We start from the raw sequence: 13500 nt of genomic DNA, 5'->3' as shown, positions 1-13500 counted from the left end.
ACTGCTGCCGAGTTTTATCAACAGACCTGAGAGAAAACATGATTTTCAAACACACTGAAGCTAAACAAACAACTTGAGGTTCCATCAAGTATCACAGGATCCTTCAAACCACACAAAAAAAAAAAACTGTAAAAGAACTCCAAGATCACTTTGAATCAACTGAGATCTCTGTCCACACTGTTCACAAATCCCAGACCTAACTCACAATACAACCATTCACCACATAGAAAGTTCAGAGTTCATTATTAAGGACACTAAAAGTGTTCAAAACATTTCCAAACTCTATGAATTATAATTCCAGAACAGAAGCCAGGCTCAGGAGTCAAATCTAGCCAAGAAGCTATGTTTCTGAAAAAAGTTTTACTGAAACACAGGCACATGCATTTGTTTACATATTGTCTAATGCCACTTTTGGTCTTCAAGGGCAGAGCTGAATAACTGCAAACAAGACCTTATGGTCTGCAAATTTTAAAATATTTATTATCTGGTCCTTTAAACACAAAGGCCCTCTGACAGCCCTGTGCTACAGTTTGGCAGAAGACCTTTTAGTTGGCCAACTGATCAAAGTTAAGACAGTAATATTTATGTGCACTGAGTATTTTAGGGCTTCGCTGGTGCCTCAGATAGTAAAGAATCTGCCTGTAGTGTGGGAGGACCCAGGTTCGATCCCTGGGTCAGGAAGACCCCCTGGAGAAGGGAATGGCTACCCACTGCAGTACTCTTGCCTGGAGAATCCCAAAGACAGAGGAACCTGGTGGGCTACAGTCCATGGGGTCACAAAGAGTCAGACACAAGAGAAGTGACATGGGCTCATAATATTTCAACCAAAACTGTATATAGTATACTTCACGCACACACTTCTGACTTAGAGCCAAGGTTTTTTCATTTGACAGCAGTTTTAACCTCTGAGTCTCATATGAACCAGATCACAAATAAACTGACAGCAATTTCAAGTTTCAGATTCTCAAAATTGAAGCAGGAACCTAAAAACAAATGCAAAAGAACCTGAATGCCAAATCACAGTGATCTTATATCCCCTAGTTTTTTATGAGTTGTCTCGCCTACAAAAGATTCAAAAGGAAATTTATTTTTAACAATAAGTTGTATTTTTCCAATGCATCCAACTCACTTTCAAAAAGTTGTTTCATCTCATTAGTTTATTTACTCAAGCAATATAAAGACAGTAACAAACACAACAGGCAGAAATAGGTTTAGGAAAAACACAGTTAACTCTAGTCAGAATATACTTCAGAGATTGGAGCAAAATAATATAAATTGGCCTACTGGCCATGAGCTTCCACTGCACATAACAGCTATTACATTGGTAGATGGCCTGCCATAGTTGCGGTAAGAACAACAAGATGTGTATCCCAAAAGATATGAATTTAAATCTTGCCTTTGCCACTCGTTTTACAGAGCATCAATGTCCTCATCTACAAAAGAGAAAACACTACCACCTAAGGAATATTTTGTTAACGCTAAATAGGAAAAAATAAGGAACATTATTTTTAAATAAAAGATGTTTAAATATCTTTAAAAGATAAAAAATAAGTACAGTGCTTGATATATATTAAAGTCCAAAATTTTTCAAAAATTATATCATCATTATCACTATTATCATGATTCAGGTTTGTTTTTTTTTTAACTCCCAAAGCTTTTACTTATTTACTCAATTTTTTTAAAACATTTTTATTTTTACTTTATTTTACTTTACAATACTGTATTGGTTTTGCCATACATTGACATGAATCCATCACAGGTGTACAGGTTTTAAACACTGAAGACTAAAGCTTTAGTGAGGAGGCCTTATTAAAATCTAATTTAGAATTACTGTATTGTCAGTGCTGCCTTGGATAATGGTGCCAAGCTCCTACTCCCACTCCTATAAATGTCAGGATCCCCCATTCCCACGGGGGTATGGGCAGTGAGCCACTCACAGCCGGAGCATCTCTGATGGCTTCTGTTTCTGTATTCTGTGCTCTTAACTGGCATATCACCCCACAGTCCTGCCTGTTAACTGCCTGCTTCACCAACTCCTACAGAACAAGTACATTTCACAACCTCTTGGTATAACAAGCAAACATAGCATCTCAGGTAGTTAAGCAATAAATAAATACTTCATTCTTGTCTCATCATCTAAGAGTAAAGAATCTAAGACAGGACTTTTCTAGACCGGTGAAATTTTAGATCAAGTGAAAAAAAAAGAAAAGTCCTTAAAATTTCTAAAAGAAAGACATCATTTCTTTGGTAAAATGAGAAAGAGAGTAGTATCTGACTCTGCCCTTCAAAACAGGAGGCTGGAATAGACAGCTAAGCAATGCCTTCCATTTTTTAAGGAAAAAAAATAATTTTTCTTTCAATCATTTGTCATTCAGTTGCTAAGTTGTGTCTGCCTCTTTGCTTGGACTGCAGCGCATCAGCCTTCCTTGTCCATCACCAGCTCCTGGAGTTTGCTCAAGCTCATGTCCATTGAGTCGGTGATGCCATCCAACCATCTCATCCTCTGATGCCCCCTTTTCCTCCTGCATGAATGGGCTAAATTAAGGTCATTTCAAAATATGAAAATTTACCCCCTAAGTATCCTGTATTAAAAAAATTTTCCAAGAGGTAACTAACAACACACAACAAAGAAATGCACAAAAATGGAATATTACAAAGATGACAGAAGCTGAGTAGGACCTACAAAAGTGAAAAATGTTCAACAGAAACAGAAAAACACTATGGATTTGGATTTTCATTTAGAGACAAAGGATTATTTTTCCTTTTTCATACATCCAACCACTCAGTTCTGCAGATAATAATATTTAAATATCCATAATATAGTAAAATGACTTCTATTAATTTTTTAGAAGTAACCTATTAGAAAAAAACAGAGATTTATAAATGTTATAAACTTGACCAAGTAGAAATAACAGTTTCACTAACAAAACCTGGAAGATGGAGAAGTGAAAAGAAGTAAAAGGAAGTACACCACATGCCTATCTCTTATTGCTTTTTATTAAGGGGAGTAAACAGAGTTATCGAGAACTATCTACATCGATAAATCAGGAAAAGATTATTATAATGTAATCTTTTAAATTACAATGAAATCTGGTAGGATGAAAATTAAGCTGTAAAAATGGTTTACTCTAGGGAGTAGGAAAGGGAAGGATGGGTGGGCAGAAAGAAAAACTTTCACCTTTTAAGACCATTTTGTTCAAGTGTCATGTTTTATGTAGATTTCACTTTACATTAATTTTAAATGGCACTGCCTGGAGGAGGAAGGCAGAGGAGAACAAGATAAAAGATAAGAAAAGAGGTGGTGTCAGAATAGCATGGTGCCAATAACTCAGCCCAAGCAGCAGGGACTCCAGACCTACATGTGAGTCTAGCTGAACAGGTCGGGTGATCCTGCAGAAACACTCACTGTTCATCACTCCAGGTGAGGCTCCTGGGTTCCCCTCGCCCGAGGGTAAAGAAAGAGCGAGCAGACACTGCTTGCTAAGATGGAATCAAGGGCCTCAGGAGAAGAACAGTGCCTAATACTGCTGTTGTTTGTTGTTAGGTCGCTATGTCATGTCTGCCTCTACGCGACCCCATGGACTATAGCCCGCCAGGCTCCTCTCCCCATGGGATTTCTCAGGCACGATACTGGGGTGGGTTGCCAACATTTCCTTCTCCAGTGGATCCTCCTGATCCACAGAATTAAACCCAAGTCTCCTGCTTGGCAGGTGGATTCTTTACCACTGAGACACCTGGGGAGACAAAGTACTGCTGTCCTTGTACCTAAAGGCTATACTCATTATTCAATGATTTAAGGGTCTACAACCTACAATTTTCTTTCAACTGCCAAGATCATCATCTGAGGGGGAAAAAAAGGACATTTTAAGATTATCAGAAATTAAATACAGCTGTCTACGTTAAAATGCAGTACTCAAAACTAGTTCAGGTGGTGCATGAACTTTTTGGTGCATAATCTAGCATGCTCCAAGATTCATTCAGGCAGTTTCTTTCAAAGGGAATTTTAAAAAGCAATAAAGAAGTTTTGACTTTTAGTAACTTTTCATGAAACTAATCTAGATAAATTTCAAGTGATAAAGAAATCAAATGCTTTATTCACACATACTTCACGATAAACACACTGATTCCTATTCCTGATCAATCCTAACCATATAACTCTGTCATGCTGAAACACAGCACATTAAGCAAGATACCAAATTACTTGGTACTTCATGTATTAAACTACACAGTCATGTAACCTGAATTTATTAGGTATACAGTCAGTGCCTTTTTATGCAGAAGCAAAGTTGTAAATGCTTTTTCTACTTTCAGAATCATAAGAATTCACCCTCACTTGTTCCATGTAATCTACTCCTAAGGCCACAGAGTCTCTGCCTTCTATCAAATATTTTATTTCCAATAAAGGAGCGATGTGATTAGGAAAGAAGAGAGGAACATATAATCTACTAAGGAAAAATTAAGTGTATGAATAGACCCACTGTACAGATGAATTTGCCTGCAACATAAAAACAAAAACACCAAATATTACCTGATAATTCCAAAACACTTGGAATTGTGGAATGGTTCTCTGAAAGGACCCTGCTAAGAAAAGTATTTCTTGACTCTCTAATCATTAATAGGAATACAAAATAAATTTAAATGTTAAAGAAAATGAGTGTGAATTCAGTTGGAAATTAATTACTATTCTATGATTACCAGAATGTCAAATGATTTTTCACTTTTGAATCACTCAGATCTAAGCAAAAGATTAAATTTTGCCTTTGGCTAAATTCACAGCTCCAGGTAAATGGAAAGAACATTTAAAGTGCTGGTGAATTACGTCTGAACCAATGAGAGAGCTCAAGAACAGGTTCAATATTGACTGTATTCATAAGGCCAGAGGAAAAAGAGAAAAATGAAGAAAATGCAGAGACATTACTTTGCTGACTAAGGTCTGTCTAGTCAAGGCTATGGTTTTTCCAGTGGTCATGTATGGATGTGAGAGTTGGACTGTGAAGAAGGCTGAGCGCCAAAGAATTGATGCTTTTGAACTGTGGTGTTGGAGAAGACTCTTGAGAGTCCCTTGGACTGCAAGGAGATCCAATCAGTCCATTCTGAAGGAGATCAGCCCTGAGATTTCTTTAGAAGGAATGATGCTAAAGCTGAAACTCCAATACTTTGGCCACCTCATGCGAAGAGTTGATTCATTGGAAAAGACTCTGATGCTGGGAGGGATTGGGGGCAGGAGGAGAAGGGGACGACCGAGGATGAGATGGCTGGATGGCATCACTGACTCGATGGATGTGAGTCTGAGTAAACTCCGGGAGTAGGTGATGGACAGGGAGGCCTGGCGTGCTGCGATTCATGGGGTCGCAAAGAGTCGGACACGACTGAGTGAACTGAACTGAACTGAACTGAAGAAAATGCATAGAATAAGAAAGGCCCATCTAATTAATAAACACAAACTTAAAAGGAAATTATTAATAGAATAAAATTCCTTTCATTTTTGGGGACTCAATCTCTCCCAGATATCAATTAAGTCTATAGCTATACCCTAAATCGTATGATCTACAAGAAATGAAGAAGCTTAGGTTCTCCCAATTAGGAGCAAATGGGTGACCTAAGAGGTGAAGATTCAAGAAGGGGACTGGGTTAGGCAGGACAAGGGAACACCGCTGTGTGTGGAAGAGAAGAATCGTTGCTGGAGGGCCTGTCATCACCACCAAGCAATTCATTGTCACTAAATTGCCAAGTTAAAAACACAATTCTAACAAATTTCCAGGAAACCTAAGGTAAAAAGCCCACTACAATGAATTCCTTAGGACATTTCAGTGTGTCTGTGCATCTGTTTTTATCTAATTCCAGAATATGCCAACCTTTTCCTATTACTGCCTGCATGACTCAGACATGTAAACACAGCATGACCCTTGCATTCTGTACATCTAAAATAAAACGATGATCAACTTATATCATCATTACAGATGTTTCAATTTCAAAACTTTTCACCAGGTGAGATAAGTGTAGTCACACCTCCTCCACACATCACTATATACCTAAAAGTGAAAAAGTGCTTAGAGGCTACCTCATGCCTGAAAAAAAACCCAAATAAGGGTTTCTTTCAAAAACATTTTTTATAGCTAACTCTCATCAAGTAAGATACTTCCTTTAACAAAGCTAAAGTAAACACTGCAATTGATGGAAAAAATAAAGTATCAACATGTCATCTCAGTTTCTTGCCACCAGATGTCCACATTCATTCTTTCCTATTATAAAAGAACAGTGGACCTTTTCAAAGTCAATCTCTTCTGTAATCCCTACAAAGCCTTATTAAGATGGTCTCTCTTCTTTTCAATCTCTCACTCTTTCCCACTGATTTTCAAACACTCAGGTTTCTCCCTCTCAATTCCACATCTTTCCTCTTTATAACATTTCCTCATCCTGTACTGACTCAGACGGTACAGCGTCTGCCTACAATGCGGGAGACCCGGGTTCGACCCCTGGGTTGGGAAGATCCCCTGGAGAAGGAAATGCCAACCCACTCCAGTTCTATTGCCTGGAATATCCCACGGACGGAGGATCCTGGTAAGCTACAGTCCATGGGGTCACAGAGTCGGACACAACTGAGCGACTTCACTTTCTGTCCCCAACAAGGTCAACTCTGATTTCTTTGTTGCTATAAATACAATAGATAATTTCAGTCCTCATTTTGCCTGACATCTCTGCAACCAAGAACTTCATCACAATACCCATAATCTCATATCCACAACCCCGCATCCTCTCATTTAGCTAAACCCTCCTGCACCTCCTTCTTGACTCCTAAGGAGAATTAGATCCCAATGCTTCCACCATATGCTCAACTTCCTTTTCTCTAAAGCCCCATCTTACTTGTGCCTACCTCAATCCAAGTCCATCTTGAAGACCAAGGATTATACTGATTATGGATTCATCACTATACAACCAATTCCAAAACAAAGCACCTGGCATATAATAAGCATTCAATAGATTTATAGCTGCCTGAATTATTTTAAGCCAACCAGAAAGAAACTTAGAATATGAAATTCTAACAGACATATCATCACGAAATGAAGCAAATGGTTGTTATGCTTCTTCGGGAGCCAGAAGGCCCTGCTAGAAATGGTTCAAGTATATTCACATACTAGAGCTAATACTTTATTCATCCAACCTAATAAATATAAATGACATAATCAAGTTTTTAATAGTAACAGTTAATCACTGTCAAAATGGATACAATCCAAATATCACTGGTGCTACTCAACTATGTGTTTCCTAATCAAAGAAAAAGTATGTTGCTTCAAAATGCATAATCCTAGAGAAACAAAAACCATGAGAAATATCATCTCTAGGGGGAAATATCCAGTTACTCCATACCCAGTAGAGATCTACGTGTGAGTATATTAAAAAAAATAAAATAAATCCAAAGCTGTACTCTCTCTATCACAATCCTTTCATCTTTTCAGTTACAAGGAATCAACACCTAGAACATCAGGGCATCCTGCTCACTGACAGCTGGAATCTCCATACATGAGAGACTAACAGGCTACATTCTGTTAGTCAAACATTAGGTTAGTATGAAGCTAATTTGAAACTGGGCTTGCCTAGAAACCTCGCTATTTTCCTTAGACTGTATGTTTATTTTCGATGGTTTCAGAGGAATGACAGAAATTACACATGAGGATTAGAGCCCACCCCTACCCCTGTGAGGTACTGTCACAGCTAATGCAAAAGCTTCATTTTAAACAGATCAAAATCCATTTAAAAAGTGAGCACTCAGAGCAGAAGATACAGCAGCTATTTTCAGACAGCACATTTCACAAACAAACAGAAGATGTAATACATTAACAAAGAGGAGATATAAAACGTTAATTACATAATCACTTAAACATTCCAAAGACAACAATTACATAAGCAATCACATCGCTTTTAAATTTTCCAAAAGAATTCTTATCATGATGAGCCAACAGTTGAACCATCTGGATCTGAAAAACAAACTGTGACAACACTCTCAATATTTATAAGCTGGGCAAAGTTAAGGAGGAAGAATTCCCAAGAGGTGCAATGAAGACAGGAACAGATGAATTTATTCTCTACTACTGCATAAAAATGAAATCAGTAAGACTGGAAAAAATATGAAAAGAATAGTTACAATGATGTCACAGGAAACAGGATTCAAAAGTATCTATCTGATCTTTCAAACCTTAAGAATTGTTATTTTACTGTGCAAGTGAAAAGTGAAAGGGAAGTCGCTCAGTCGTGTCTGACTCTTTTTGACCCCATGAACTGTAGCCTACCAGGCTCCTCTGTCCATGGGATTTTCCAGGCAAGAGTACCAGAGTGGGTTACCATTTCCTTCTCCAGGAGATCTTCCCGACCCAGGGATTGAACCCAGGTCTCCCACAATGTAGGCAGATGCTTTACCATCTGCACCATCAAGGAAGTCCTATTTTACTGTACGGCCCATTTATAAACAAGAAAGCTAAACTAGGATACAGCACTTAGTAATTTTCAATGTTTATTAACACTGTATATTACACAACTCCTATATTAAAACTGATGGCAGAGTCAGCTTTAAAAATTTGATGTTAGCTTACCTTATGCAACTGTAATGTTTAAAAGTGCTGGCAGCTTTCTGACATTCCAGGCACAGCTGAATAGCTCCTGGATAGTCTTCCTCCTGGAGAGAGCAACAACAGAAGTCATTAGGATGGAAACATTTTTCTTAAAAGACTCTGAAAAGGGGCTTCCCTGGTGGCCCAGTGGTTAAGACTCTGCCTTGCAATGCAGGGGACCCGGGTTATATCCTTGGTCCGGGAAGATCCACATACGCTGGGCAACTAAGCCCATGCACCACAGCTACTGAACCTGTTCTCTAGGGGCCCTGAGCCACAACTACTGAGCCCACAGTACTAAAGCCAGCGCCTAGAACCTGTGCTCCGCAACGAGAGAAGCCAAGGCCGTGAGAAGCCTGTGCACCCCAACTAGAAAGTAGCCCCACCTGTCACAACTAGAGAAGGCCCACGCACAACAATGAAGACCCAGTGCAGGCAAAAACAACAATCATTTTTAAAAGCCTCTGAAAAGGATAAACCTCGGTTCACACTCTATCTAAAAGTTACACTACCAGAAAGCTTTAATTCTTCTCAAAGATTATAATACCAACAACAGATAAATAGTAAAATATGGCAAAGCAACTAGCTCCAGACCTAAAATGTAGCATGGAAAAAAATACGTTATGCCCATAAATACACAGTAATAGCCCTCTGAGACCATGACATGTGAGTAAAGCCTACACAGAAGTATAAGCTGCTTCAGAGAGAAGGAGTTCTTTAACTGTTAACATATCTTCTTTCAGTCGTGTTTATATAAAAAATGTTCCTATTTTATTCTACTCGCAATCAACATTCAACAGTTTTACCATCAATGAATCCATAAATATTCTTAAATACATTTGGAAAATAAAGTGAAATATTCATTAATGGCCTCAGGATATTTTTAACACCTGAACAGAGTAATTTACTGCCAAATTAATTTTTCATATGGATTTCTTAAACCATAGTTTAGTGGTAATAGTTTAAAAGTAATACAGTGATTAAACAGAAAACCATTACAAAAAAAATGTTCCTTAAGTTCATATCTAAATTCAACAAAGGCAATTCAAACCATAGGGGATGCTGCGATCATGACAAAGTACCTACCTAAACGTGCTTGAGAATTATGGGGAAACACACGTAACACATTAGGCCTTGGTGAACCTTGTAACAGAAGTATATAAAAATGCTAAGAAAGCCACTGAAGAGAAAACAGACGGCTCACTCAGAAAATCAGTATACATATGAGGGCTTCCCTAGCGGTCCAGTGGATAGGAATCTGCCTGCCAATGCAGGGGACACAGGTTCAGTCCCTGGTCTGGGACGGGCAGGGCAGCAAAGCCTGTGCGCTTGCATGCCACAACTACCAAAGGCCACGCATCTAGAGACCGTGCCCGGCAACAAGAGAAGTCACCACAACGAAGAGTAGCTGCCGTCTGCCGTAACTAGGGAAAGCCCTCGTGCAGCAACAAAGACCCAGCACAACCAAAAGTCTTTAAAATTAGTAATTAAAAATATATATGTATATATATGAGACACCAAAATAACTAATACATGCCTTCTTCCTCAAATTACTACTTTATGTTACATGCAAAAGGTAATTTCATTGCTATTTGGGCCCAGATATAATGGAAACATACTGAAATTAACATTCCTACATTGCTTACACACTGAACATTCCCCCCCAAAGTCTATCATGTCAATAGAAAAAGATGCACAAGAGTAGAAACAGTAAGACCTTTACTGTCTAAAAATGCTCTTTACACCATACACCAATGTGAGAAAAATGCACATCTGAGTTTTTTTCACAATAATTCTCTAATATTATGAGGAGCACCAAACTTCCAAGCCTTGTAAACTTACCTCCAGCATTTCACTTAGGCGGACATCTGTTCTTTGCTGAAAAATAACAGAAATGCAAAGGTAAAACCTGTTTCAACCGTAAAATTAAGTTTTAATTTTTAAAAAGGAACTGGTATATACCAATGTTTTTATCGTTCTCAGAGATTTCAGAAGTCCAATCAGCAACTGACGTTTCCTCTGATTTGCAAGGAGGCCTAAACTAGCTTGAGTAAAACCTTCCTTTGCAATATTCAAGTGTCTGTAAAAGTGAGCAATAAATAGTTCAGTTTTTCTAGAATAAGAACACTATACACACAGAACAATTAGGCAGTTAATGAGACAGTATCCTGGACTGCTCTTAAAAATGGGGATTGTGAGTCCTCTGACCGATTGAACAGATTGACCGATCTGTTCAATAGCTCAAAATAAACCAGCATTACCAGAGTGGTAGGTGGACTGCTACCAAACTTCAAACTGTTACTAGTTCATCACAGGAAAAGTACAGAAATTGAGAGCAAGCATTTAGAAACATGTAGAGCAAAAGTTGACGAAACAATTTTATGCTTGATGACTCTAACCAAAAAAATTTTAAACACACAGAGCAAAAGTTGACATGGTAATTTTATGCTTAATGAATCTGATAATAGAAAAAATGAAACTGTATTTTATATGTGTTTGTCTTTTTTTTTAATTTATTCTAGCAATTTGTTTTTATTGCATTTTATAAAAACAACAATCTGTAACATGTTGAAAATTAAAGAGAAAAAAAAAAGGCTGGTCCTTCACCAAAGACAGTTTTAGAAGCACTGATTTAAGCAATACAAAAACACTAATATTTGGGGACTTTCCTGGCAGTCCAGTGGTTAAAAACTTCACCTTCCAAAGCAGGGGGTGTAGGTTTGATCCCTGGTCAAGGAACTAAAATCCCATATACCTCAGGGCCAAAAAACCAGAACATAAACAACAGAAGCAACATTGTAACAAATTTGATAAAAACTTTTAAAATGGCCCACATTTAAAAAAAAAAAAAACCTAATATTTTTAATCCCTAACTAGATTTTAAAACATTTCCCACACACCTTCTTAGGGCAGTTTATAGATCATTATGTAGGTTCAGTTAATGAATGGCATTCTAGAAACCACAATCATAATTTTAAAACTCAATTTTCCAAGACAGTTTCTCTTAAATCTTATTTAGCTTAAAGAACAAAGCATCATCAAACACAATACCTCCTCCCATTGGTGCAGATAACAGCAGCTAACTGAAGACCTGTTTGTAATGAAGTAACTCTTTCAAGTTCCTATGGAAAGACGAGGTATAGGTTACTGTGCAAGGCATTTTATTTTTCTTTCTTATTGGTTCTCTAACAAAAACTTTAGTGGGTTTCAAAAGAAGCCTGCTTGATAAGCAAAGTAACAACAAAGATACCTGAACTTGTACAATGCTGGTATATTTTTCATAAAAATCATTTTAGATAACTACTTTGAATTGATTTTCATCATGGCATGTCACAAAATATTTAGGCAGGATTGCTTGTAAGGAAATCTAGACCCACCCTCTTTTAGATGGGCATAAATAAATACTAATGATATATTCGTTTAAATGTTTCTATCCAAGAGAACTTCAAAAGATAATAACAAATACGGCAAACGTGACTTGTTTGCTAAGATGCTTTTATAGTGAATGGCTTCGTTTGAACACAGATATCTCAGTGCATTCTGAAGTCTCTGCTTTTTTGATGAAAAGGCAGATTCAAAGAGACAGTTCCAATTTTATCATATTTTAAAGGCAGAATGACCCATCACTGTTGATGATCTGAGTTACAAAACACACAGAAGCAATTTTCCTTGGCTGTTCTCCAGTTAGGAAAACCAAACAGACCAGAGTTAGATATAAAAACTCTTTCACTTCTCATAGTTTGGTGAATTCCCCACATGGGAGAAAAAAACCATATACAAATACAACCCAAATACAGTTAATATGTTGCTATAAACTACAGACAAAAGAATATTTCAAATTCCAAGCATAAGTCACTCAAACATTTTTAATATTTTACTTTAAAAATAACAAATATTATCCTACCTTGACATAAGCAGGCTGTTTTTCAAGGATTAAATCTGCTACTTTTTTAGAGACCTGGAAGAACATGCAATCAAACAAAGGAAATAAAAGACAAAGCCTCATGCTTCCTATTACATTTGACATTTAAAGTTTTAGCAAGAACATTCAACAGGGCTTCTCAATCACTCCTACAGCAGATTCTGGCATGCTATGGCCACACACGTCTCTGGCCATGAGTTTAGTAAAAGAGTTACAGCACGTAGCACAATACTTGGTCCTTAATAGAAACTCAATAAACAGTCATTATTACTGTTAATAACATGAGTATCATTATTTGACTTCACTAATATGTGCAAAAGTCTATCCGTCTTTAAGGGTACCAGATTTGCTTTCAAAGGACAGACTTCTTAAGATAAAAAAAAAAGGTTAAACTATTCAATTTATGGAAATACTATCTGGGAAACAGAAAATATCCTTGTCCCCTTTAAACTGTTTGCAGTGCACAAGAAGACAAACAGCAATTTGGTCCGCTACTTCTGAAAAACCAAAAATGTGCTTTTTGGAGTGCTATGAAGGTACCGAAGGTTTCTTGGTCAGTTTCATGAATAACGAGAGTGTATGCAATGTCGAACTCTAATGATCGGCAACACAAGTTTCTTATTTCACAATCGCAGGGGCCTCTGCAGCACTGCACTGCAGGGGTCCCATGACCAGCAATGACCGTGACCACGCGGAGGGGCACAGAAGGCAGTTAGTGACCATCTGCTCAAGAAACACAATCGTATCCCCTGCCCCAATGCGGCTGAGGACAAACCACTCACTACACACGCATTCAACTGCTACATTCATTCTTTCAGGTTTCCTTAATCTGCTCTGAATTCGTGCACATCTGTTTAGACAGGAACTTGTAGAGATGTACACAGACAGAAACCCACTTAATCTTACCAAAGCATTTTCTGAGTCATTCGTTCATGCATTTGTGTGTGTTCATTGCTTTTTCTGTTACAGGTT

The 13500-nt window shown here is 37.7% G+C and overlaps 1 protein-coding gene across 1 annotated transcript in view; it reads right to left on the bottom strand.

Moving 5' to 3' along the window:
- VPS50 (VPS50 subunit of EARP/GARPII complex) overlaps nt 1-13500 on the bottom strand; it is a 136365-nt gene that overhangs the window by 97218 nt on the left and 25647 nt on the right. The window contains exons 5-9 of the mRNA XM_068972721.1: nt 12511-12564; nt 11658-11728; nt 10569-10686; nt 10449-10484; nt 8589-8671 (exon numbers count right to left, since the gene is read on the bottom strand). Coding sequence (XP_068828822.1) covers nt 8589-8671; nt 10449-10484; nt 10569-10686; nt 11658-11728; nt 12511-12564 — 362 coding nt within the window. The remainder of the gene's footprint in view (nt 1-8588; nt 8672-10448; nt 10485-10568; nt 10687-11657; nt 11729-12510; nt 12565-13500) is intronic.

This window comes from Capricornis sumatraensis, chromosome 5, assembly GCF_032405125.1.
Source record: "Capricornis sumatraensis isolate serow.1 chromosome 5, serow.2, whole genome shotgun sequence".
NCBI classification, from domain to species: domain Eukaryota; kingdom Metazoa; phylum Chordata; class Mammalia; order Artiodactyla; family Bovidae; genus Capricornis; species Capricornis sumatraensis.
This window is presented reverse-complemented; position numbering and strand designations above follow the sequence as displayed.